At 33.5% G+C, this 27,537-nt stretch overlaps 1 protein-coding gene across 1 annotated transcript in view; it reads left to right on the top strand.

Moving 5' to 3' along the window:
• Positions 1 to 4,693: 4,693 nt before the first annotated feature.
• Positions 4,694 to 27,537, top strand: part of COG3 (component of oligomeric golgi complex 3) — a 62,682-nt gene continuing 39,838 nt past the window's right edge. Inside the window, exons 1-7 of the mRNA XM_051983836.1 lie at positions 4,694 to 5,138; positions 17,732 to 17,878; positions 20,085 to 20,146; positions 23,305 to 23,470; positions 24,378 to 24,452; positions 26,329 to 26,421; positions 27,168 to 27,293. Coding sequence (XP_051839796.1) covers positions 4,968 to 5,138; positions 17,732 to 17,878; positions 20,085 to 20,146; positions 23,305 to 23,470; positions 24,378 to 24,452; positions 26,329 to 26,421; positions 27,168 to 27,293 — 840 coding nt within the window. The 5' untranslated portion in view covers positions 4,694 to 4,967. The remainder of the gene's footprint in view (positions 5,139 to 17,731; positions 17,879 to 20,084; positions 20,147 to 23,304; positions 23,471 to 24,377; positions 24,453 to 26,328; positions 26,422 to 27,167; positions 27,294 to 27,537) is intronic.

The following is a 27,537-nucleotide window of genomic DNA, read 5'->3' as shown; positions in this document are numbered from 1 at the left end:
CATGATAATGTGTTAAATATTTTATGCATATATTTATAACAATATACATTATGGCACATTAAGCATACTATAATATACAATACACATGATAATGTGTTAAATATTTTATGCATATATTTATAACAATATACATTATGGCACATTAAGCATACTATAAATATACAATACACATGATAATATGTTAAATATTTTATGCGCATATTTATAACAATATACATTATGGCACATTAAGCATACGATAAATATATAATACACATGATAATATGTTAAATATTTTATGCGCATATTTATAACAATATACATTATGGCACATTAAGCATACGATAAATATACAATACACATGATAATGTGTTAAATATTTTATGCATATATTTATAACAATATACATTATGGCACATTAAGCATACTATAATATACAATACACATGATAATGTGTTAAATATTTTATGCATATATTTATAACAATATACATTATGGCACATTAAGCATACTATAATATACAATACACATGATAATGTGTTAAATATTTTATGCATATATTATAACAATATACATTATGGCACATTAAGCATACTATAAATATACAATACACATGATAATGTGTTAAATATTTTATGCATATATTTATAACAATATACATTATGGCACATTAAGCATACTATAATATACAATACACATGATAATGTGTTAAATATTTTATGCACATATTTATAACAATATACATTATGGCACAGTAAGCATACTATAAATATATAATACACATGATAATATGTTAAATATTTTATGCACATATTTATAACAATATACATTATGGCACATTAAGCATACTATAAATATATAATACACATGATAATATGTTAAATATTTTATGCATATATTTATAACAATATACATTATGGCACATTAAGCATACTATTATATACAATACACATGATAATGTGTTAAATATTTTATGCACATATTTATAACAATATACATTATGGCACATTAAGCATACTATAAATATACAATACACATGATAATGTGTTAAATATTTTATGCATATATTTATAACAATATACATTATGGCACATTAAGCATACTATAATATACAATACACATGATAATGTGTTAAATATTTTATGCACATATTTATAACAATATACATTATGGCACAGTAAGCATACTATAATATACAATACACATGATAATGTGTTAAATATTTTATGCACATATTTATAACAATATACATTATGGCACATTAAGCATACTATAAATATATAATACACATGATAATATGTTAAATATTTTATGCATATATTTATAACAATATACATTATGGCACATTAAGCATACTATTATATACAATACACATGATAATGTGTTAAATATTTTATGCACATATTTATAACAATATACATTATGGCACATTAAGCATACTATAATATACAATACACACGATAATGTGTTAAATATTTTATGCATATTTATAACAATATACATTATGGCACATTAAGCATACTATAATATACAATACACATGATAATGTGTTAAATATTTTATGCACATATTTATAACAATATACATTATGGCACAGTAAGCATACTATAATATATAATACACATGATAATATGTTAAATATTTTATGCACATATTTATAACAATATACATTATGGCACATTAAGCATACTATAATATAAAATACACATGATAATATGTTAAATATTTTATGCATATATTTATAACAATATACATTATGGCACATTAAGCATACTATTATATACAATACACATGATAATGTGTTAAATATTTTATGCACATATTTATAACAATATACATTATGGCACATTAAGCATACTATAAATATATAATACACATGATAATATGTTAAATATTTTATGCGCATATTTATAACAATATACATTATGGCACATTAAGCATACTATAATATACAATACACATGATAATGTGTTAAATATTTTATGCATATATTTATAACAATATACATTATGGCACATTAAGCATACTATAATATACAATACACATGATAATGTGTTAAATATTTTATGCACATATTTATAACAATATACATTATGGCACAGTAAGCATACTATAATATACAATACACATGATAATGTGTTAAATATTTTATGCACATATTTATAACAATATACATTATGGCACATTAAGCATACTATAAATATATAATACACATGATAATATGTTAAATATTTTATGCATATATTTATAACAATATACATTATGGCACATTAAGCATACTATTATATACAATACACATGATAATGTGTTAAATATTTTATGCACATATTTATAACAATATACATTATGGCACATTAAGCATACTATAATATACAATACACACGATAATGTGTTAAATATTTTATGCATATATTTATAACAATATACATTATGGCACATTAAGCATACTATAATATACAATACACATGATAATGTGTTAAATATTTTATGCACATATTTATAACAATATACATTATGGCACAGTAAGCATACTATAAATATATAATACACATGATAATATGTTAAATATTTTATGCACATATTTATAACAATATACATTATGGCACAGTAAGCATACTATAAATATATAATACACATGATAATATGTTAAATATTTTATGCGCATATTTATAACAATATACATTATGGCACATTAAGCATACTATAATATACAATACACATGATAATGTGTTAAATATTTTATGCATATATTTATAACAATATACATTATGGCACATTAAGCATACTATAAATATATAATACACATGATAATATGTTAAATATTTTATGCACATATTTATAACAATATACATTATGGCACATTAAGCATACTATAAATATATAATACACATGATAATATGTTAAATATTTTATGCATATATTTATAACAATATACATTATGGCACATTAAGCATACTATAAATATATAATACACATGATAATATGTTAAATATTTTATGCATATATTTATAACAATATACATTATGGCACATTAAGCATACTATAATATACAATACACATGATAATGTGTTTAATATTTTATGCATATATTTATAACAATATACATTATGGCACATTAAGCATACTATAATATACAATACACATGATAATGTGTTAAATATTTTATGCATATATTTATAACAATATACATTATGGCACATTAAGCATACTATAAATATATAATACACATGATAATATGTTAAATATTTTATGCATATATTTATAACAATATACATTATGGCACATTAAGCATACTATAATATATAATACACATGATAATGTGTTAAATATTTTATGCATATATTTATAACAATATACATTATGGCACATTAAGCATACTATAATATACAATACACATGATAATGTGTTAAATATTTTATGCATATATTTATAACAATATACATTATGGCACATTAAGCATACTATAATATACAATACACATGATAATATGTTAAATATTTTATGCGCATATTTATAACAATATACATTATGGCACATTAAGCATACTATAAATATATAATACACATGATAATATGTTAAATATTTTATGCATATATTTATAACAATATACATTATGGCACATTAAGCATATTATAAATATATAATACACATGATAATATGTTAAATATTTTATGCATATATTTATAACAATATACATTATGGCACATTAAGCATACTATAATATACAATACACATGATAATGTGTTAAATATTTTATGCATACTATAATATACAATACACATGATAATGTGTTAAATATTTTATGCACATATTTATAACAATATACATTATGGCACATTAAGCATACTATAATATACAATACACATGATAATATGTTAAATATTTTATGCACATATTTATAACAATATACATTATGGCACATTAAGCATACTATAAATATATAATACACATGATAATATGTTAAATATTTTATGCACATATTTATAACAATATACATTATGGCACATTAAGCATACTATAATATACAATACACATGATAATGTGTTAAATATTTTATGCGCATATTTATAACAATATACATTATGGCACATTAAGCATACTATAAATATATTTGTGACATATGTGATGATTTATTTAACCTTTTATGCAATTTATTTATAAATTGTTATATGTTAAATCTATGCAGGTATTTGCTATGACATGCGATTTATTGAATATAACACATGTATTTTTCATGTTATGACACAAGCATGTATCATATGTATGACTATAAGTAATATGTCAAACATCTACGTGTATTTGTTATACTATGTGATGACATTAAATAAACATACACTTTTAATATTTTTATGACATATTAAGTATACCATATAAGTGTAACAACATATGGGATGATATTAAGCATAGTACACATTAAACATGTATTTATAACAATATACGTTACTCTATGATAAGATGGAAAGCGAGTTATTAAGACCTGAACCCGCAAACTCCCCCACCTCCCAACCCTCCCAACCCCCACCCGTACCTTTCGCCGTGGAGCTCTATGGGCGTGCCAGGCTCAGGAAGCCCCCTGCTGGCGAGATCCCCTAATGGTGTCCAGTGCTAAGTGACTCAATAAAGATCCCTCAATAAAGTTATTGATATTGAAAAGGGGCTGGTCGTCGGGGTGGGATTACTTCCGGTTCGTCCGGGCGCTCGCCTTGCTTCCGACTCAAACGGAAACACCTGTTCCCGGATTTGAAGCCACGTCCTTGTTGGCTCTCCTCCGCCCCCCGGCCCCTCTTGCTCAGAAGCATTTCCGGGGCCAGAGTGTTTCTCCCCGCCTCCAGCTGCTCCGGTGTAGTGCTGGAAGCCCCCGGCCTCCCGGAAGTGCCCGCCCCCTAGTGCGTGTCCCCGGCTCCCCGGTTCCCCTGCTCCCCGCCTCCCCTCGGCTGCTGCTGCTGCGGGTACTGTGGCTGCTCTGGGCCCCGGCGGCGGCGGCGGCGATGGCGGAGGTGCTGCTGCTGCCGGAGGCGGCGGCGGGGGACCGGGACACCCGCGAGAAGCTCGCCCTCTGGGACCGGAGGCCCAACCCCACGGCGCCACTCACCGACCGTCAGACGGATTCGGTGCTGGAGCTGAAGGCGGCGGCGGAGAACCTGCCGGTGCCGGCCGAGGTGAGAGCTGCCGAGCCGGGATTGACCCCCTCCCCTTCCCCAGCCACGTTGGCAGCCCTTTCCCGGACACTTAGGCTCTGGCCGACCGGCGGGCACCGGAGGCTGGGGCCGGTCGGATGTAAGGCCTCAGGCCCGGCTGCCTGCTCGGTGGCCTTCCCTTCTCCTCTGCTCTCGCATTCCCCCGCGGCCGCCCCCTTAGCTGGGCTGCCCGGCCTCAGCACCTCGATCCTCCCCCTGCAGAAGGTACCTCTGGTCAGCGGGTGTCCCCCTCTCCCCTCATCCTCCTCGGCCGCTTCGGTTGCAGCCTCAGCTTGGTCTCTCCTCCGGTCCGACCGTGGCCCCGCTCCTGGTTCCCCTTTTCTTCCCCTTCTACCTCTGCAGCCCTCGGAGTAGAAGATCCATTGACACCGGCCTCTTAGCTTCTACTTGTACACTACGCTTCCGTCTCCCAACCCTCGGGGTTTGCCTTGGCTGTCTCCCCTTCCTGGAGCTCTCCTCTCCTCCCGCTGTGGCCTTCTTTGCCTTCCTTCGAATCTCTCTGTAAGAAACCTGGAACTCTCCTCACACCTCCCCCTCCTGCCTTTGTCGATTTCCTTCAAATTTCTATTAAAATCCCCTTTTCTACAAGAAACCTGGAATTCTCACCCCTGCCGCCTCCCCCAATTCCTATAAATTTCCTGTAAAGTCCCATCTTCTGCAAGAGGCTTTTTTTCTAACCTGATCCTGGTGCCTTCCCTCTAAGATTATCTTCAGCACATTGCTTCCATACCTGGTGCTATCTTGAATATAGGTCCTGGATTAAGAGTGATGATAACTCACAAAAGACAGCTAAATGGTGTGGTGGAAAAAGAGCAGGGCTTGGATTAGGAAGAACTGAAGATTACAATTAAAATTCAACCTCAGATGCTTACCTAGTTGTGTGATCCTGGGCGAGTTATTTAACCTGTTTGCCTCATTTTCCTTAACTATAAAGTGGGGATAATAATAGCATCTCTCTCCGTTGTGAAAGAAAATGAAATATTTGTAAAGTGCTTAGCACAGTGCGTGGCACATAGTAGGCACTTAATACATGTTTGTTCGCTTAATGTGATATAGCAAGCTTTTAGTAAATGTTTGTTGATTTACTGGAAGACACACATGTAGGTATGACATGACATTGGGGTCTAGTAGTTGTGAGGGAGGGTAAAGAGATAAGTCACAAAAGTAGAGAACTTTAATATGTAGTTACATGTAATAGTGTAACATAGCACACTGTAGTGGAAGGAGCTTTGAACTTGGAAATAAGAGATCAGGATTAGAACCTTTGTTCCATCCTGGAGGCTGGGGGACTCATGGGCAAGTCACTGACACTCTCTGAACCACCTTCCTCATCTCTGAAATTAATTAATTTACTAGTGTTAAGTGTTATGTGGCAGATTTTGTATTAGTTTTAGGGATTACAAAGACTCTTAAACACTCCCAGCAGTCAAGAAGGTTACATTTTAATGGGGCAAGTTTATACAGGAGAGGAAATAAAAACTATATGCAAAGTAAATACAATGCAACTTCTGTTAAGGGAGCGGACTCAAACAACTGTGATGACCAGGAAGTTATCTATAGGCGGTGGAATTAATTAATTTATTTATTATTATAGCTTTTTATTTACAAGATATATGCATGGGTAATTTTTCAGCATTGACGATTGCAAAACCTTTTGTTCCAATTTTTCCCCTCCTTTTCCCCCATTCCCTCCCCCAGATGACAGGTAGACCAATACATGTTAAATATGTTAAAGTATATGTTAAATACAATTTATGTATACATATCCATACAGTTATTTTGCTGTACAAAAAGAATCGGACTTTGAAATAATGTACAATTAACCTGTGAAGGAAATCAAAAATGCATGCGGACAAAAATAGAGGGATTGGAAATGCTGTGTAGTGGTTCACACTCATTTCCCAGAGTTCTTTCGCTGGGTGTAGTTGGTTCAATTCATTATTGAACAAATGGAACTAATTTAGTTCATCTTATTGTTGAAGAGATCCATATCCATCAGAATTGATCATCATAGTATTGTTGTTGAAGTATATAATGATCTCCTGGTCCTGCTCATTTCACTCAGCATCAGTTCATGTAAGTCTCTCCAGGCTTTTCGGAAATCATCCTGCTGGTCGTTTCTTACAGAACAATAATATTCCATAATATTCATATACCATAATTTACTCATCTATTCTCTGATTAATGGGCACCCACTCAGTTTCCATTTTCTGGCCACTACAAAGAGAGCTGCCACACACATTTTTGCACATACAGGTCCCTTTCCTTTCTTTAAGTTGGGATATAAGCCCAGTAGTAACGCTGCTGGATCACAATTTGATAACTTTTGGGGCATAGTTCCAAATTGCTCTCCAGAATGGTTGGATCAATTCATAACTCCACCAACAATGTATCAGTGTCCCAGTTTTCCCACATCCCCTCCAACAATTCAGCATTATCTTTTCCTGTTATCTTAGCCAATTTGATTGGTGTGTAGTGGTATCTCAGAGTTGTCTTAATTTCCATTTCTAGGAGGTGGAATTTAAACCTGAGCCGGGAAGAAAGGCTAGAGAACTTAAAGGCCAGTGATGAGGCCTTTGGGCCCTGAGGGCCAATTTGTGCAAAGGCACTGGAGGGGAGATAGAGTATTGGGTTAGGAGGCTGTGAAAGTTGCACAGTTTGGCTGGAATGCAGAATGTGTGAAAAGGAGTAATATGTTAGGCTGGTACCAGATTGAGAAGCATTTTAAAGTGAAATAGAGAAATTGGCATCCTCTTCCAGCAGCAAGCAATACTGGAAATTCTCTAGCAAAGAAATTAATATATCAGACCTATTTTTAATAAATGGTTGACAATCCTTTGAAGTTGGATTGGAGAAAGGCTAGATGGGAAGCAGGGACACCAGTTAGGAGGCAGTGAATTGAGGTTCTTTGAAATGCAGGAGATATTGTGGAATTATATTGATGATTGATAGCTAATTGGATATGAAGTATATGGGAGGATACCTATATCCTTTTGAGCATATTTGCAAGATTGTTAACTTGGTTGACTGAAGGGATAGTGGACAATATTTGGAATTAACTGTGTCATAGGAATCTTGTGAAGAAAGTGCTTTGTGTACATGTACAAATACAAGCCAAGATAGGTGATAGATACCTCCTAGAGCCCAGTTTGTAGCTCTCCAGTGGGAGAAATTTTTTCACTTTTTCCTTAGGGCACTTGTTGTATCACTGGGGCCTGTTAGGTACCTGCATGTATTTTAGTCCCGAATCATCTTTCTGTTCTTGGCTAATTCTTTGAGTTGACATGTTTTGAGATTTCCTAGTGGTGAAACAAAGGGTAATAACATTGCCTACATTTTTCTTCTGTGTGGTTGGCACGATTATTTGGGAATATTTATTCTGTAGGAAATCCTTCTATAGGCTTTCAAGTGCCCCTCTGAAAAATGTCACTCATTTTCCCATAGGATCCCAGAAGGTTGTGAGTATGGGAAAATAATAGAGATTAAATTGAATATATTGAATTAAAATAATTTGCTGATGTATAAGTTTTGAAGGGAGTGTAATTGTGTAGTGCTGAAAATCAGTCTATCTCAAAAAAAAGCAAAGTAAATAAATTTATTGAATGATAAATAATGTGGGTTTTCACTTAAGGAGGTTTACATTATTAATCCCATTAACTGTGAACATGTCTTTGTAGTTTATAAAAATTAAAAAAGGAACAATTTTTACATGTAGGATGAAATTAATTTTTTAGCATTACATATGGTGACTTACAGTTATTTATATGCAACATTTGTCACTTCAGATGTCACTCTTTAAAAAAAAAAAGGAAATCAGATTTAGATAGCTTTGCTTCCTAGCCTTAAATTTTAGTGGCTAAGAAAATAAATCTTCTACCCTTACTTTGTCAGGCTTTTCCAGGGAAAGCAGGTGATCTTTTGGTTTCTTTGTCCACTTCCAATACCCTGGTAAAGAAGATGCTACTGAGTAACTGATGAAGCAGGCAAGCTCTTCTTTCTTCTTTCTTCTTTTAGCTGAAATGAACTGGTAGAAAGTTTGAAAAAGTGGTTTCATTTTTGGCTCCCCTTAATTTTATGTCTGGTGTTGTCTCTTTGTTCCTGAATCAGGATATAGAAGTAAATCTGTTTTATCCTCCGCCCCCCCCCCCCCCCCCCCATGGCTATCACATGTCACAAGAAAGACTACTGGACTAGGGAGAGAGGTTCAAGCCTTGGCCAAGTACCTTATTGAATTGCATAAACTTGCATAAGAAATCCTTTCTGCTCCCTAATAAAATTAACTTGTGCTACCTTCCTTACCAGGTTTTTGAGAGAACAATGAGAAATTGTATATGATGGGGCTTTGCAATTGATATAGTATTATATTAAAAATGCCTAATTTACGTATATTTAAAGTTTGCAAGGTGCTTTAAATTGGTCATTTGATTAGATGTAAGTTATTTCCTCCTGAGAGTAGCAAGGAAAGTTTAGAATAAAGGTAACTTGTAGCCACAGGCTTCTACACTCACTCCCAACGCTTGGTACCATAGTACATTTAATTTTTCCCCAGCCCTACAAGCTTATTCTGTTTGAAAGGCATAATGGATAGAGTGTGCTGTACTTAAAGTCAGGAAGATCCAGGTTTAGATTCTACTTTTAAACAAACATTTGGGTGACCATGAGCAAGTCCAATACCTGTAAGATCCAATTTTCTCATCTGTAAAGTGGGAATAATATTTGCAGTAGCTGTACCTTACCAGGTTCTTTTGAGTATCCCAGGATTTTATGTTTGGGGAGCTCTTTGCAAGATTTGTAAATGTCAGTTATTATTTTAGTACTTGTCATTAATTTGAAAATGGTCTCTAATTAGTGAATGTCCCTTGGTAGAATGAATTTTGCTGTTTGTAAATCTGTAAAACCAAACACTGAGGATTTGTCATTTGCTTACCCAAGAACCTTTGTGGGAAAAATCTGTGGGTTCAACTCTCATAGCTCACATTTTCCTTAGTTATATGATTTCCCAAGAGGAAGAGGAGAAAGATTAAGTTAATATATAAGATGTAGGGAATCCTTTGGAATTACATTTTGATTCATGTGCTACCTTAACATTGATACTGGAAATAGGTTTCCAAATTTAAATTTTTGCTACAATTAACAGGTGTATTCCAACAGGCTTTATCCCACTTAAAACTAGAATTTTCATAAGATAAATTTTTCCTGCATTGTTTCTGAACTGGGAAGCTGGCTGTATAATAAGTAGCTACTAGTTTGTGCATATCATAAAAATCATTAACTTCACATAATTGCTTCTTTTTTTAGTTGAAGCTATTGTCACATATGTTTGTTTGTTTGTGTGTGTGTGTGTGTGTGTGTGTGTAATTTTTTTCCCTCTATTTGTTGTAGAGAAAATTGGTAGTTACAGCATGTGTAGTCTGGTTAGTTGTACTCAAAGTATAGTAGGGAAGTCATTTTTCTTTTTAGTTATCTCAGCATAGCACTCAGTAAAAAGTTAAAATAGCACCTGAAACTTTTCAATTCAATTCAAGACCCCTTATTAGGTGCCTGCTGTGTTCAAGGAAGATGCTGTGCTGGGCACCAAGGATGCTTGTGGATCTAGGATCTGATCATTATATATTCTTCCCAGAGCAAAGCAGATTGTAAGCCTTTCCTCCTGTATGATCTTTGTTTATATTTTTCTATAAATCCTCTGTGGAAGAAATACCAGGTGCACTGGAGAACTTTTCCTCCGGTTCTCTTAATATTTGTAGATATGGGTGCAATAGATCTTTCATCCTTGAATCTTGCTACATGATTAGCCCATTTTCTTTTCTACTTACAAATTTGATAATCCACTTCTAGATATTAGGGACACAAAATGAAACTTACATTGGGGGATAAGATAAGATAGAGCTATAAAACACAAAATAAATAATAGTGGGACAAAGGAGAGAGCCAGACAGGTATTATAGAAAATTGAGGAATGTAGAGAATACTTTGATTGGGGGATGATTTGGGAATTAGGGCATGAGAGCAGGGAGGATAAGGAGGAGAAGATTATATAAAGCAGTGGCATCTGAAAAAAGAATAAATGGAGGGAGTGCATTCCAGGAATAGGGGGACAGCCTGTGTGAACCTACAGAGCCTGGAAAGGGCAAGATAAGTTCTGGGGTGTTTGAGAGAAAGTTGTATTAAAAAAAAAAAAAGATACTGGAAAGATAGTTGAGACCATATTATAAATAATTTTGAAAAGTAGACTAATCAGGCTATATTTTTTCCTTTAGGCAATAGGGGCATTGGTGGCTTTTGATTTGGGTAGAAGTGGGCTTTAGGATATTATTTTGGCAGCTGGTGAAGATTGGATCGGAAAGGTGAGAGAGTAGAGGCAGGGAGGAGTTATCTAAACATTTGGGGGTGGGGAGAAGGCAGCAGGAACCTAACTAGGTTATTTCTAGTGTAAATAGAAGAGGAGAGATGGAAGAAGTTAGGGAATAAAATGGATGAGTCTTGACAACTGACTCAGTGGGAGAAAGGAGATTAAAAAGGACTAGAACATTTTGAGTTTTGATGACTGGAAAGGTAGTGATATCACCAGTACAAATAGAGAAGTTGGGAGGAACAACATTTTTTTTTCCTTTTATGGAAGAAAAGAGATCAGTTTGGGTCCTACTGAGGGAAAAGAAGAGGCATGGGTCAGGAAATCATGGAAGAAGTGGAATTGCAAAACTGGATATTTTAAATCTGTTTATTAATTCCTTATTGTCAGATATATTCTTGAATCCAAGCCAAATTCTTGATTCTTTTTAAATCATTTGCCCTTGTTATACCAAAGTGCATCATTGAGGTATAATTTTTCATATATTGGTGAAAATTTTATTGAAAAATTTTAATGAAATTTTAATGGTTTAGTTTCTTTTATTGTGACTTTGGATGCTTTATAGAAGTAGGTTTATTGGAAGTGATGTGTCACAACAGTCCCCCTTAGAATCTTTCCTAGATTCATCATTTAAATGTTAATGAATTAATTTATTATTTAAGGTTTTTTTTTTCTTTGATTTTTTAGTATTTAGTATTTCACATTTAGTTCATTGGGGCTTTCCTCAACTACATGTGAGGTAGTTTCTGTATTTTCTGTTTTCTCTATTTTATAGATGATGAGATAGTACTGAAAAAAGTTAAGTGACTTGCTCAGAGATATACATACAGGAAATATGTATACAGGAAGTATTTTAACTTGAGCTTGGGTTTTTGGACTTGAGTCTCATGCTCTTTCCATCCTGCCATATCAATTCCCTATTCCTTTCTTCTCTAGTCAACAAACGAAGAAGTGTGAAGGTTTCCATTCACAACCTATCTTGAATTTATTTAAACCTTTTTTTTTTTGAAGTTACAATATTTATGTTTTCAGTTTGCATGAGTTTTTAGCTGAGTGCACAGTTTTTAAATTTGATTAATATTCTCCTTTATTTGATCTAAGATAGTGTTTTTCAAGCTTTACTGATGCCCTCCATTTCTAGGATGCAATGAACAAACTTATGTTCACTCTTGTGAGAACATGTATCTAGAAGTCTGGGAATAGCTCCTTTAGATGAATATTAGTGACGTTCTTGGGTAGGTATTGTCTCCTTTTCTCATCTCTTCATGAATGAAGTTTAGGCTAATGGCAAGAGAAGAAAGAGAAGAAATATTTTGTTAAATGCATTTGAATTGAGTTGAAGGAAGAAGCTTATGAGTAAGGCTCTGTGGGTTCTGGAAACTTTCTGGCTTCTGAGTATTTCTTTCTATCACCCTTATCTTTACCTTTATGATATAATCATCGATTGTGTCTTTGACTTTCATCTTTCTACACTTAAAAGCCCTGATAATTTTTTAAAAATTTTATTTTATTTAATAATAACTTTATATTGACAGAATCCATGCCAGGGTAATTTTTTACAACATTATCCCTTGCACTCGCTTATGTTTCGATTTTTCCCCGCCCTCCCTCCACCCCCTCCCCTAGATGGCAAGCAGTCCTATATATGTTAGATATGTTGCAGTATATCCTAGATACAATATATATTTGCAGAACCGAACAGTTCTCTTGTTGCACAGGGAGAATTGGATTCAGAAGGTAAAAATAACTCGGGAAGAAAATCAAAAATGCAAATAGTTCATATTCATTTCCCAGTGTTCTTTCTTTGGGTGTAGCTGTTTCTGTCCATCATTTATCCATTGAAACTCAGTTAGGTCTCTTTGTCAAAGAAATCCACTTCCATCAGAATAGATCCTCATACAATATCATTGTTGAAGTGTATAATGATCTCCTGGTTCTGCTCATTTCACTTAGCATCAGTTCATGTAGGTCTCTCCAAGCCTCTCTGTATTCATCCTGCTGGTCATTCCTTACAGAACAATAATATTCCATAATATTCATATACCACAATTTACCCAACCATTCTCCAATTGATGGGCATCCATTCATTTTCCAGTTTCTAGCCACTACAAACAGGGCTGCCACAAACATTTTGGCACATACAGGTCCCTTTCCCTTCTTTAGTATCTCTTTGGGGTATAAGCCCAGTAGTAGCACTGCTGGATCAAAGGGTATGCACATTTTGATAACTTTTTGGGCATAATTCCAGATTGCTCTCCAGAATGGTTGGATTCATTCACAACTCCACCAACAATGCATCAGTGTCCCAGTTTTCCTGCATCCCCTCCAACATTCATCATTATTTTTTCCTGTCATTTTAGCCAATCTGACAGGTGTGTAGTGGTATCTCAGAGTTGTCTTAATTTGCATTTCTCTGATCAATAGTGATTTGGAACACTCTTTCATATGAGTGGTAATAGTTTCAGTTTCATCATCTGAAAATTGTCTGTTCATATCCTTTGACCATTTGTCAATTGGAGAATGGCTTGGTTTCTTACAAATTAGGATCAGTTCTCTATATATTTTGGAAATGAGGCCTTTATCAGAACCTTTAACTGTAAAGATATTTTCCCAGTTTGTTGCTTCCCTTCTAATCTTGTTTGCATTAGTTCTGTTTGTACAAAGGCCTTTTAATTTGATATAATCAAAATTTTCTATTTTGTGATCAAGTAATGGTCTCTAGTTCATCTTTGGTCACAAATTTCTTTCTCCTCCACAAGTCTGAGAGATAAACTATCCTTTGTTCCTCTAATTTATTTATAATCTTGTTCTTTATGCCTAGGTCATGGACCCATTTTGATCTTATCTTGGTATATGGTGTTAAGTGTGGGTCCTTGCCTAATTTCTGCCATACTAATTTCCAGTTATCCCAGCAGTTTTTATCGAATAATGAATTCTTATCCCAAAAGTTAGGATCTTTGGGTTTGTCAAACACTAGATTGCTATAGTTGACTATTCTGTCTTGTGAACCTAACCTTTTCCACTGATCAACTAATATATTTCTTAGCCAATACCAAATGGTTTTGGTGACTGCTGAAAAGCCCTGATAATTTTGAACTTTTTGTATAGCAATATCACTATACAGTTGATATTTGTGGATTTTTTCCCTGACTTCTCCAGTTCTGTTTTTCTTTGAGGTGTAGTTGCTAAAATTACACAGTATTATCTTTAATCTTCTCTTTCCTCATCTATAAAGTGAGGAAAGGTAGTAATGGAGTGTTTGTAGTCAAGGTCTTTTCCAGTTATAGCAGTTTAGATTTGCTTTTTGGGGTGGAGACAACTTGGCTTTTTACAAAGGGAGGACAAATATTTTCTCTTTTGCCTCCAGTAGCATTTCTGATGATACTTTGTTTTCTCTGGGAGTAGAGAGGCACATAAAGATGATGTTTTCAGATAACACTTGTACCCAGGAATAAAATCATGGACTTGGGCTAGAAGGGGTTTTTGGAGGTCGTTTAGTTTGATCTGTCCACTTCTAAGATGGGCAAGTGGTGGCTGTAAATTCCATTCATTGTCTCCATATTTAACAAGTTTAAGCAAATAGGTAATTGAGAAAACTATTTAGATTGGATTATAATCTATCAAAATGCTAGTCAACAAACAAATGAAAAAAGCATTTATTAAATATTTAAGAGCACAACATAGTGATAAGTTCAGGTGATACAAATAGGCTAGACAGTTCCTACTTTTTAATTTCTCTAGGAATTTGGATGCTATACCCCTTGATATGTGTATGTTTAGTATTGATGTTTCTTCATTATCTGTGGTAGCCTTTAGTAAGATGTAGTTTTCTTCCCTTAACTCTTTTAATTAGATCTACTTTTGCTTTTGCTTGATCTGAGATCAGAATTGCTATTTGTGCTTTTTTTTAAAACTTCAGCTGAAGCATAATAAATTTTGCTCCAGCCTTTTACCTTTACTTTATGTATGCATCACTTTTGTATAGAATATATTGTAAGATTCTGCTTTTAAGTCTATACACTTCCTTTTGATAGGAGAGTTCATCCCATTAACATTCACAGTTAAAATGAATATTTCCTACCATCTTATTTTCCCCAAATTATACTTTTCTCTTTCCTTGTTCCTTTCCCTCTTCCCCAGTATTTTGCTTCTGTCTACCACCTCCCTAATCTGCCTTCCCCTTTTATAGCCCTTCCCCCCTTTCTTATCCCTTTTCCCTTCTACTTCTTTTCTCCTTTCTATTAGCCTTCTTCTTTCCTTTCCCCTTTCTCCTCCTACTTCCCTATAGGTGGAATTCAGTTTCTGTTAAAAGATAAGGTTAGAAGGTAGACTACAGGGAGTTAAGAGAATGAGAGCGGAAAAAAAGTGGAGGCTCATCTGGTGATCACCTAGCCTTCTCAAGTACTTTATCCACAAAAGGATGAAGAAAAATTGGCTGATAGCCAGGGGGGATAGATGAACCATGTGAAGATTTTTTTTGAGAATTGGAGAGACATGAACATTTTTATAAGCACTAAGAAAGCAACCAATAGATAAGGAGATGATGAAAATAAGAGTGGAGAGATGATAGAGGAGAGTCCGTTAGAGATGATAAGATGTGCTTGTAGAAGGGTTTGCCTTGGCAAAGAGAAAGGCCACCTCTTATTGTAAGATATGAAGGAGAAAGTGGAAGAAAAGCTGAGTTTAGGAAGAAAAGAGAAGAGGGAGCGCTTAATGAATGGCCTCAAATATGAGATGAGGTTCTCAACTGAGAGGTAGAGAAGAAAGGGATGGGAGGCTTGAGGAGGGAGCTTGAGAAGTTTCAACAAGTTTCACGGCTATAGACCACACCCCTAATTCTTCTCACAAATCTTGTGAAAGCATGTCATTATCATGAGGAGAATTAGTGGGGAAAATATGTCCAGATAAGCACAAATTCATTTTTATAATCTTTTTGGATTTTGATTTCCTCATCTATAAACTGTGGGAAGTTGAACTAGATGATCTCTAAGGTCCCTTAATTCTCTAAAGATCATTGATTCTATTAGATAACTTAAAATGAATACAGACTGTTGGTGGTACTTATAGATCATTTTGTGTATGAAATACAATGTATTTTATAAGCTAAAAATGAAGTGTCACAATAACTTCCTGTGGTATGGCCCTGTTTTAATATGCACATTAATTAATATCATAAAATGCTTGCTATTAATGACTATATTTTGGTATCTTTAAAGTAGTTTCAGGTGGTAGAGGATTAATTGGCCCAACTTTAGTGATATTTAGAGATTTTTTTTTATTTTTATTTTTTAAAATATTTTATTTTATTTTATAATAACTTTATATTGACAGAATCCATGCCAGGGTAATTTTTTTTACAACATTATCCCTTGCACTCGTTTTTGTTCCGATTTTTCCCCTCCTTCCCTTCACCCCCTCCCCTAGAGGGCAAGCAATCCTATATATGTTAGATATGTTGGAGTATATCCTAGATACAATATATGTTTGCAGAACTGAACAGTTCTCTTGTTGCACAGGGAGAAAAACAAAAATGCAGATAGTTCACATTTGTTTCCCAGTGTTCTTTCTTTGGGTGTAGCTGCTTCTGTCCATCATTTATCAATTGAAACTCAGTTAGGTCTCTTTGTCAAAGAAATCCACTTCCATCAGAATACATCCTCATACAATATCGTTGTCAAGGTGTGTAATGATCTCCTGGTTCTGCTCATTTCACTTAGCATCAGTTCATTTAGGTCTCTTCAAGCCTCTCTGTATTCATCCTGCTGGTCATTTCTTACAGAACAATAATATTCCATAACATTCATATACCACAATTTACCCAGCCATTCTTCAATTGATGGGCATCTATTCATTTTCCAGTTTCTAGCCACTACAAATAGGGCTGCCACAAACATTTTGGCACATACAGGTCCCTTTCCCTTCTTTAGTATCTCTTTGGGATCTAAGCTCAGAAGTAACACTGCTGGATCAAAGGGTATGCACATTTTGATAACTTTTTGGGCATAATTCCAGATTGCTCTCCAGAATGGTTGGATTCGTTCACAACTCCACCAACAATGCATCAGTGTCCCAGTTTTCCTGCATCCCCTCCAACATTCATCATTATTTTTTCCTGTCATCTTAGCCAATCTGACAGGTGTGTAGTAGTGATATTTAGAAATTTAAAAGTTATTTAAATATCTTTGTGGTGTTTTCTTTACAGCTCCCTATTGAAGATTTGTGTAGCTTAACATCCCGATCATTGTCCATCTCTCTGACTTCAACTGTGCCAGAATCTACAGAGGATATTCTTTTGAAAGGATTTGCTTCTTTAGGCATGGAAGAAGAAAGAATTGAAACTGCCCAGCAGGTAACTGGTTAGCAGTTTTAATAAGAAGTTTTAGTATATTTTAAACATTGTAAGTGATGTCAAATTAAAAAAAACTGTGCTCTGAAATGTTATTTGAAAATTCTTAGAGAAAACTCATGGTTTTATGTCAGTAGTGATGAATTTTTTAATATATTAAAAACTCATTTCCCAGTCACTTTCTAGATAAGTAAAAATACATATATCATCAATATAACTTTTTATTATTTTATTTTTTAAAAAATTATTAGTTTTCAATATTTATTTTTATAAGATTTTGATTTCTCCTTTCCTTGCCCTTAGATGGCAATCAGTCTGATGGCCTATACTTGTATGATCATATTATATTTCCACATTAGTCATCTTGTGAAAGAGAATCAGAACAACAGGGAAAAGCTATGAGAAAGAAAAAACAATGTTAATTAATTTAGTATGCTTAATAGAACTTTTTTTAGTCTGGATCTAGTGGTGAATTTGTAGCATTTATTTTATTTGAATTTGAATTGATATATTTTGGATCACTCCTGTTGAATTTTACTTTATTTACAGAGACAAAGACTTACATAAAAATTCCTCCTTAGCTGGAGAACAGCAGGACCTGGTATCAGAAAAAACTGATGTAGTTTCTCCTTCAAATGTTTACTGACTGACGATCAATTCTTTTCATCATCATCATCATCATATTTATTTATCTGTTGCTTGACAGATATTACCTCATTTGTTTTTCACATTTGAGACAAAGAATAAATGATATTAAATCACATAAAAGGGATCAGTACTCTATTCACTGCATCACCAACCTGCCATAACTTGTCTAAAAATGGGATCCTGATATCCCCTTCCTCACAGGGCCAGTATAAAGATCAAATAAGTTAACATGTAAAGTACTTTGTAAACTGTGAAGTACTAGATATAAATCCCATCCTGGAAGATAATAAATGCTGAACACATGATAGTTACTTGGCCAAATGCTGGAGATATGAATAATAATAAAAGAGAAATCGCCTACTCCCAAGAACTTATAGTTTACTGGGATTTAATAAATACAAATAAAAATCTTTATAACATAAATATAAGGTAAATAAATATAATATACCAGGTAATTAAATATTTTAGATGAACACATTTGCTTTTCATACATTCATTGTTTCTCATTTTTTCCTTTTGATTTTACTTTATTAATAAACCTAAGTATTTAAACACTTTTTTGAGCTACCTTTTCTACTTCAAATATTCTGTTAACTGAGTTGGAAAATAGATTAAGATTAATGAATTTTCTATTTTACATGTGAAGGCAGAGTAAAGTAATCTTCTCTTATTACTTTCTTTTTCCCTTATTTTTCTGTACCTTTTTTCTCAGCTTCCTTTTTTATTTTTGTCAAAAGTGCCATTCTTCTAGTCAGCCAGGCTTTAAACATCAAAGTCAACTTAGACTTGCCTTTCTCCCTTCTACATCCTCTACATTTGGGCAATCATCACGTTCTGTCACATTTTTCTGTGTCCTGTTTCTCAGATCTGTCACTCTGCTTTCATTGGTACTGCCTTCATAAACTCTGCTCTGGACTTTTGGCAATACTTTAATAGAGCCAGCACAATGTCTTGGAGATAGCAGTCATTGTCTCCTCACCTGCAAAGTGGAGGATTTGGTCTTGATCTTTAAGGACTCTTCTGAATCAGTATTTCTTAACCTTTTTCCACTTGTAACCCCTTGCAAGCCCAAGAGATTTTCATACATACTGATGATAAATCATAATAACACAGCTCTCACATTGTTATGTGAGTCAAATGGGGTTGCAACCCACAGTTTAAAAAGCTTTGCCTAGGAATTAAAAGTATGGCATAAGAAAAATCATTTTGTACCATATCTATAACTTTTTTTAAAATAGTAGACATTTTTCAGTTAGACAATCTCTCAAACCTCTCCTATTTGAGAATAATTTCTTTTCTTTTTTGAAAGCTTGATATTATTTGTAGTTTGTATTTTTTTATATCTTTTTTTTTCTCTTGAATTTTAAGTTATCTGATGATTATTCCTTTGGAATTCTTCTTGGTTCTGATTCTTAAAGTGTATTTAATGCTTTTTGTCTAAGGCCCCAAAGGTAAAAGTAAAGAAAGTGTTTTGGACCTTGGGAACTTACTGTATTGTGTAAGCTCACTTCATTCTGTATATTTTTGTAAAATTAACAGTTTGATGTTCTTATCTTTGTAGTTCTTCTCGTGGTTTGCACAGCTACAAACCCAGATGGATCAAGATGAAGGAACGAAATATAGGTATGCTGCTCCCTTGTTTATGGCATGTTATTGCTTAGAGGTTCCAGTCACTATCCCCTGAAGCTTTCAATAATCTGATTCCCTGAGATTTCTGAGGAAAAATTCTTCATCCAGAATCAACAACCACACAGGGGGAAGTCTAATGGCAACACTTACTTGATAATACAAAACACAGCTTGGAAATCTGGCTCATTTGTAGCCTCTTAATGACTCTATCATCGAAGGAATATTATGGGACATTTATAAAACTTAAGTTTAGAAAGACAAGTGAAGTTGTGTCATGGCCAGTAGATTGGGAGGGGAAATAAAAAAAATTTGGTGGCGATTATAGCTGAGGCTGTACAATACAATGGGCTGAGAACTTCCTCTGAAGTCAGAAGATCTGGGTTGAAGTCCCACTACTAATGTTTCCTACTTGAGCTAGGAGCTCAATTTCCTCATTTGTGAAATGAGGGGGTTGGACAGACCCTTTGAGGTCTGTGATCCTGTGACAAGTTTGAGTGAGGGTAATCAAACCTAGCTTTTATTTCTGTCACTCCAAGTGGGCCCTTCTCTCATTTGATCTTTATAATTTTGGGACATAGAATTTTGCATGTGGTATTATCTCTGTTACACAGTTGAGGAAATTATGATTCTAAAAAATGAAGTCAATTGCCCTTGTATATGTCTGGAGTAAGATTCAAATCTCAATTTTTTAGCTCAAAAAGAAGAAGTGATTCTTGATTCTTGATAGCTTGTTGCTTCTGTGGCCATTTGTGATGAGGGTTAGCTAGCTTGGCACTGTCTCTCTGTGTAGCATCCATTGTTTCTTTCCATTTTGTGAAAGTAACATCTGGGTTGAAAGCTTGGCAGTGATGGTCTTTCATGTTGCATGGTTTGTGGCTGGATTTTATTCAGTGATTTATTCAGCAGATATTTCAAGAATGCCTACCATATATAGATAGGCCTCTCTATTAGATGTTGGGGAGCTTCTGCTTTTATAGAGGAGATATAGTCTGATAGAAAGATAAGACACAGGTGACTTTAATATATTTTTATCTTGTAACAACTTAGCATCTCCAGAGTAATGTAACTATCTTTCTCAGTTTCTTTGAATTAGAAGCCTTGATGTTCTCAAAAATGTTTTGGAGATGATCTGACTTTATAAGGAAAAAAAAAATCCCAGTGACTTCCTAGCTTTTTTGTTAGGAATTATTATAGATCATATATTAAAGTGAATTTGAATTCCCTGAGAACAGGGCATTAAATAATTTGTGCAATTTATAGATTTAATTTTTAGTTTCAGCAATATTTCATATCTGGAAGGTAGTAGAAATAAATGTGAATTAAGTTTGTAGTCACTTTGACAACCTAATCTAGTTTTGGATTTATAATTCTTGTAAGAAAAATCTTACAAATTTTTTTTTTTAACAAAATCTTTTTTCATTTTTATCATAGTGATTCTTTGTCTTGATAAGTATTACAAATGTAAAAAATTAAGTAATAAAAGATGATTTTATGTTTACTTGTATTGCTTACCACCATTGACTGTTATTTAATGTGATGTAAACCATATTTTCTAAGCTTGGGGTGAAGTACATGCTTGTTGGTAAAAAAGTAGGGTAATTATTTTAAGTGTTTTACATATGAACTTCAGAGACATTTATGGTATGAAAGTTGGGACTAACTGTGGAGTTATCTTCATTTGGATCTTATAAATTTTAGTTCTTTACTGGCCACCTACTGCTACCAGTCATATTTATTCTGTTTTAATAACTACAGATTTATTTAACATTCACTCTGTAAACTATATGTAAAACATTACATACATACGTGTGTGTGTGTATTTGGTTTTGTTTTAGTAAGGTTTATAAAGCACTTTGTAAGTAGTATTTTTGCAGAGAAGGAAGGATACTCTCTTAAAGTTTAAGGTCATATAGTAAGGTCAGAACTGGGATTTGAAATCAAATTTCCTGGCTCAAAGTTAAGCATTCTTTTTCTTAGTTAATTACTAGATTATTTGTTATGTACTTAGAGAATAAAAACCCACCCCGGAGAAGCATAAAGAAAATAAATATGTATTATAAATAAAATGTGCACATAGTAGTTGGAAGACTTAATAGAAATTAAATTTGCAATTTTTGTTTTTTGGAATCATCTAAATAAATGAATTTTTTGGAAGGAAGGAAAGAAGCGTTTACTTAGCGCCTCCTATATACAGATAATGTGCTAAGAGCTTTATAAATATTACCTTATTTGATCCTCACAACAACTCTGGGAGGTAGGTAGACATCCCCATTTTATATTTGAGGAAACTAAGCCAGTCAAGTGACTTGTCCAGGTTCACGGCTAATTAGGGATCTGAGGCTTGATTTGACTTCAACTCTTAACTTCAAGCTTTTTGTTCTTTCTACTGCACCATCTAGTTGCCTTATATTGTTTACAAAGCACTATGTAAATGTGAATTATTGTAGCAACAGATAGCCAGCCTGTAATAGGGAAGCAATTTGATGCCCTAGAAAGAGCACTGAGATGAGAAGATTTCAATTTGAATCTGGCTCTGCCACTTAATCTCTACATGCTATTGGTTAAATTAAGTTCTCTCTCTGGGCCTCAGTGTCCTCAAAAATGCAGATTTCTGAGTTTCTTCCAACACTATATTTATGACCCTTTAATCTGCATTGCACAGTTTTCCTCTGCTGTCATGAATTGTGGTTAACAACATAAATATATATGAAAACATCGGTAAGCTAAGAAATGAATTTTAATTTTAAGGTGCATTTTGTTTCAATAAGTCATTTAACATGATTTAATATAAGCTGAATAGAAAGGTGATATGTGTGTGAGTGTGTGAGCAGCTCTTTTAGTTGGTGACCTATTCTTTTGAAAACTGAATCAGTGATATGACACTTAACATTTTTAAAATCACTTTGTGGTTTATGGTTTTATTACTTAAGTCTTTTACTTGCCTACAAAGTCAAGTGACCTGTCCTCTAAAGTACTGAATCAGTTTATAGTTTAGAGCTTTGTGTTTGTTGAGCATGCTCATTTTTTTCATAAGTAATTGAGCTTTGCCTCCTGAAATTCAAGGATTCTAATAAACATGTAATGTAGCTCTTTTTGTTGACTATGCTTGCTGGAATCATTTCTGCCAATCCCCTTTTGGTTCTGTTTTCTAGACAGATGAGGGATTACTTGTCTGGGTTTCAGGAGCAGTGTGATGCTATACTGAATGATGTTAACAGAGCTCTTCAGCATCTGGAGTCTTTGCAGAAACAGTATCTTTTTGTGTCCACGAAGACAGGTACTCTGCATGAAGCTTGTGAACAGCTCCTGAAAGAGCAGGTAATTTGGTTATGGGAAGGAGGCTCAAGAGAAACATTTGGTTTTCCAAGTGACTAAATGGAACTATTTACATATTTCTTTCATTTAATTAGTATTCATTGAACCCCTGTAAGTACCATGCTAGGGGCTCTAACTGACATATATCAGCAGCATTCCTTTGTGTGTCAAACAAAGGCCTATCTAAAGAAAGCAGCTTGCTTTCCTGAATCTTCAGCCAGTTCACCTATTGCTTATTTCAGCTTAGATATTAGAGATTAGTTTGCAGTCTTTAATATTTAACATGAATGATGGTTATGGAGTTCTACGTCAATAGTCAGGAAGATGTGAGTTCCAATCCAGCCTCAGACACTTGCTAGCCATGGGGCCCTGGATTAGTCTGTTGACTACTATTTGAGTTTGCTTCTCAGGGTTCTTGTGGGAATGTCATGAGCTGATCATTTATAAAGCACTTGGCAGACCTTAAAGTGCTATTCAGTACTATCTATATATTTATTTAGTGATGATGAAAATATCACCTGCTTTTACCGACTTTAGCTAAAGTTTATTTTAGATTTTTGAGTTTTTTTCAAATGGAATAGAAAGAGTCATTAGGGTACAGTATAAAGAGCACTGGATTGGGAATCAAAAGCCCTGGTTTCTTGCTACGTTCTGCCTGATAATCTTGGACAAATTACCTGACTTCTGGGCCTCAGTTTCCTTCTCTGTAAAATGATGGGATCAGACTCAAATTCCTTCTAGTTCTAAATACATTATCTATAATCCCATGAATAATTTGCATTTTTCTGTTTAGGAGCCGAATTAAATTTATTTTAAGTGATTATATATGCATTTTTTAAAAATATTGAGTATAAATTTAAATATTCGTTATTTCAGTATTTGTTGTGATTTTTTTTTTCTTTTTAAATAGTCAGAACTGGTTGACTTGGCTGAAAATATTCAACAAAAACTTTCTTATTTTAATGAATTGGAAACTATTAACACGGTATGTATTAAATATTTTTAATCTTAAGCACCCTTATCTCAGATGTTTGAAGGACTAAATGCTTATTAACTGAAATCATAGTTTATATGCTTATATGATATTCTGATTGAAAAATAGTCTTTTAAAAATATCTTCCTTCTAAAGTTAAATATTGCTGGATAGTATTTAATAAATTAGGGTTCATAGAGGAGATGGATCCATAATAATGGGATAACATATATATAAAACACATATTTATGTTATGAATTATATATATAAACTGAATAAAAATGGCATAAGTTTCTTGCCTGAAAACCTAAGAGGTTTCTAACTGACAAGTGATAAGATAAATATTTTGAAACACAACTGTAGATACTCCAAAGAGGAAATAATAAGTAGTTGTTTTATATGACTATTGAACATTTATTAATCTCTTCTCAGTGCAAAAATGACACATAATTCTAAAAATTAGTAAAGTGTAAATTTAGATACTTTAAGGGATAACATTTTAATACAGGAATGCAAAAAATATAGATAGGATTTAGAGCTGTGATTTCATTGATATAGAGAACTTCCTGGTGAACAAATTCCTTTTACCTATTAAAGTTGGCCTTTTCTGTGCAACTTATACTTTTAAAGAGTTGCTTAAAGAACTGAAAGATAAATCATTTGCCCAGGGTCACATGTGGAATGTAGCTTTAATAATAGTTTTATATCTATTATGCCAGTGATTCTCAAAGTATGGTCTGTAGACTTTTAGGGTTCACTGAGTCCTTGTAAGGAGAAACATGTTTATCTAAGCTTTCTTTATAATAAAACCAAGTTGTTTTTTGAATATTAAAATCCTCTCTTTTCCAATTACCATCTGTGAGGTGGAATTTTCTTCATATATATTTCAATCAAAATAATATTGTGATAGAATGAATGTAGAAGCAGGTATGAGAATACAGTTGCATTTTTATTATGCTAAACATTAGAGATTCATAGAAGTAAGTAAAACAGTACCACTCTTCTAGTTATCTCTTTTTCTTTTGAAAAATAATTTTTTTTTGTAAAAATAAGTTATTTATACTATCATATAAAGAGTTTATTGGGATTTTAAAATAAATCTACAAATAAAAATGTAAACTTTAAAAAATCAATTTTAATGTTTAATATAGTTAATACCAGTAAATATAACCTACATAAATAAAAATTATTTTGGTCTTCAATTTTTAAGATGGGGAAGCTAGGTGGTATAGTGGATAGAGAGCTATGCTTGGAGTCAGGAAGAATCATCTTCATAAGTTGAAATCTGGCTTCAGACACTAGCTGGGTGACCCTGGGCAAGTCACTTAACACTGGTTGATTCATTTTCTTCATGTATAACATTAGCTGTAGAAGAAAATGGCAAATCACTTAAGTGTCTTTGCCAAAGAAACCCCAAATGGGATCAGTGGGGGGAAATGACTGAAAAGCAACATATTTTTAAGACTGTAAAGGGATCGCTGAGACCAAAATATTTAAGATAACTGTACTATGCCATATTCCCCTCCAAAAAAAGAAAAAAAAAGTACTTCAAAGTTGTTTTGTCCCATGTGAAATTTAGTGGGAGAAACTGAATTAAATTATCTTTTTTTCCTACTTGTTTAACATAAATGACAATATTATAGATTTATAAGGCTATCCCTACTGACTCTAAAAATCTACTATAAAGACTTGTGCAGTTAAATAGGATTGATTCTGATGGGAAATGTAGTCATATTATAGCCAATGAAGGTTCTTTGCAAACTTTAAAGTACTACATAAATGAGATTTATTACTAGTACCATTACAATGATGTAATTTAAAACTTTTCTTTCCCCTGCCTTTTCTCATATAGCAAGACTGATGTATTTTTTTTTTTTTCCTTTTAAAGAAATTGAATTCCCCTACATTGTCTGTGAACAGTGAAGGATTTATCCCCATGCTGGCTAAGTTAGATGATTGTATAACCTATATTTCTTCTCATGTAAGTTACTTCGTTTTCATATACTTAAAAAAATAATAGACTATGAGATCTGGGAAAAACCTAACCACTTTCAAATCATCTCATCCAATCCTTTCATTTTAGCGACGAGGAAGCTGAAGCCTCAGTAGTTTCAGTAGTATGTCTGTTGTCATGCAGCTCATGAGTGACAAAGCCATCCCTGAAAGCCAGATAGAAGGAATTACTTCCAACACAGTGTTTATTCCCCTGATGCTACCAAATATTGTTTCTTATAAGCACTGTTTTATAATTTCCTGCTTAAATGCTTTTTTATTTCCTATAAAAAGAAAAAAAAAATTTCTTGTTTATATTCTCCCAAAGTCTTTAATGGCTCTTAGCAGTGAACCAACAGTGGTTTCAGATGGCCTTCTCGAGGGACAAGGCTATTATGAAAATTCACACTACTTTCAAAATATGTGGGTTTTTTAGGGTGCTGACATTAGAATACTCAACCCTGCTTTCTCTGGAAAGCCTCAGGATTTGGGAAATGGGAATCCTCCCTATATTTACTGTCTTCCTTTCCTCCTTCTTAACTACACATAAGTGAGTCCCTAGCTATTCCTCTGGATATTGGTATGAGAAACAATGCTGTGTCAAAATATATATGTTGTTATATAAATAACTTTTGCTGTTTTTGGCTCTTAGATTTTTCTGAAGTGATGCTTTTATTTTCAACAATTTTTTTGGCTGTTATTTTTAGTTGTTAATATGTTCTCTGTTGTTTTCAGCCTAATTTCAAAGACTACCCTATATACTTACTTAAATTTAAGCAATGCCTTTCTAAAGCTATGCACCTTATGAAGACTTACACTGTGAACACACTACAGAACCTCACAAGTCAGTTAATTAAACGGGTAAGTCAATTTATTCTGGTGTGTTTTTATCTTGAATCATCTATTCCACATGCATTACAGATGTGAACTTAGCATATTATTAGTTCATATTATGAATTTTCATCATATGAGTGATGATAACATTACATAATAAAATTAAACTCTGATTTGGCATTTCAAAACTTCTAGTTAAAATATACTTTGTTCTTTTTGGGGAGTCATTTTTGGAACTTTATGTGGGCATATAGGCAAAGGTAGCAAATAG

The sequence above is a fragment of the Antechinus flavipes genome, chromosome 3, assembly GCF_016432865.1.
Source record: "Antechinus flavipes isolate AdamAnt ecotype Samford, QLD, Australia chromosome 3, AdamAnt_v2, whole genome shotgun sequence".
Taxonomy (NCBI): domain Eukaryota; kingdom Metazoa; phylum Chordata; class Mammalia; order Dasyuromorphia; family Dasyuridae; genus Antechinus; species Antechinus flavipes.
Note: the sequence above shows the minus strand (reverse complement) of the source record. Positions and strands in the feature narration are given on the sequence as shown.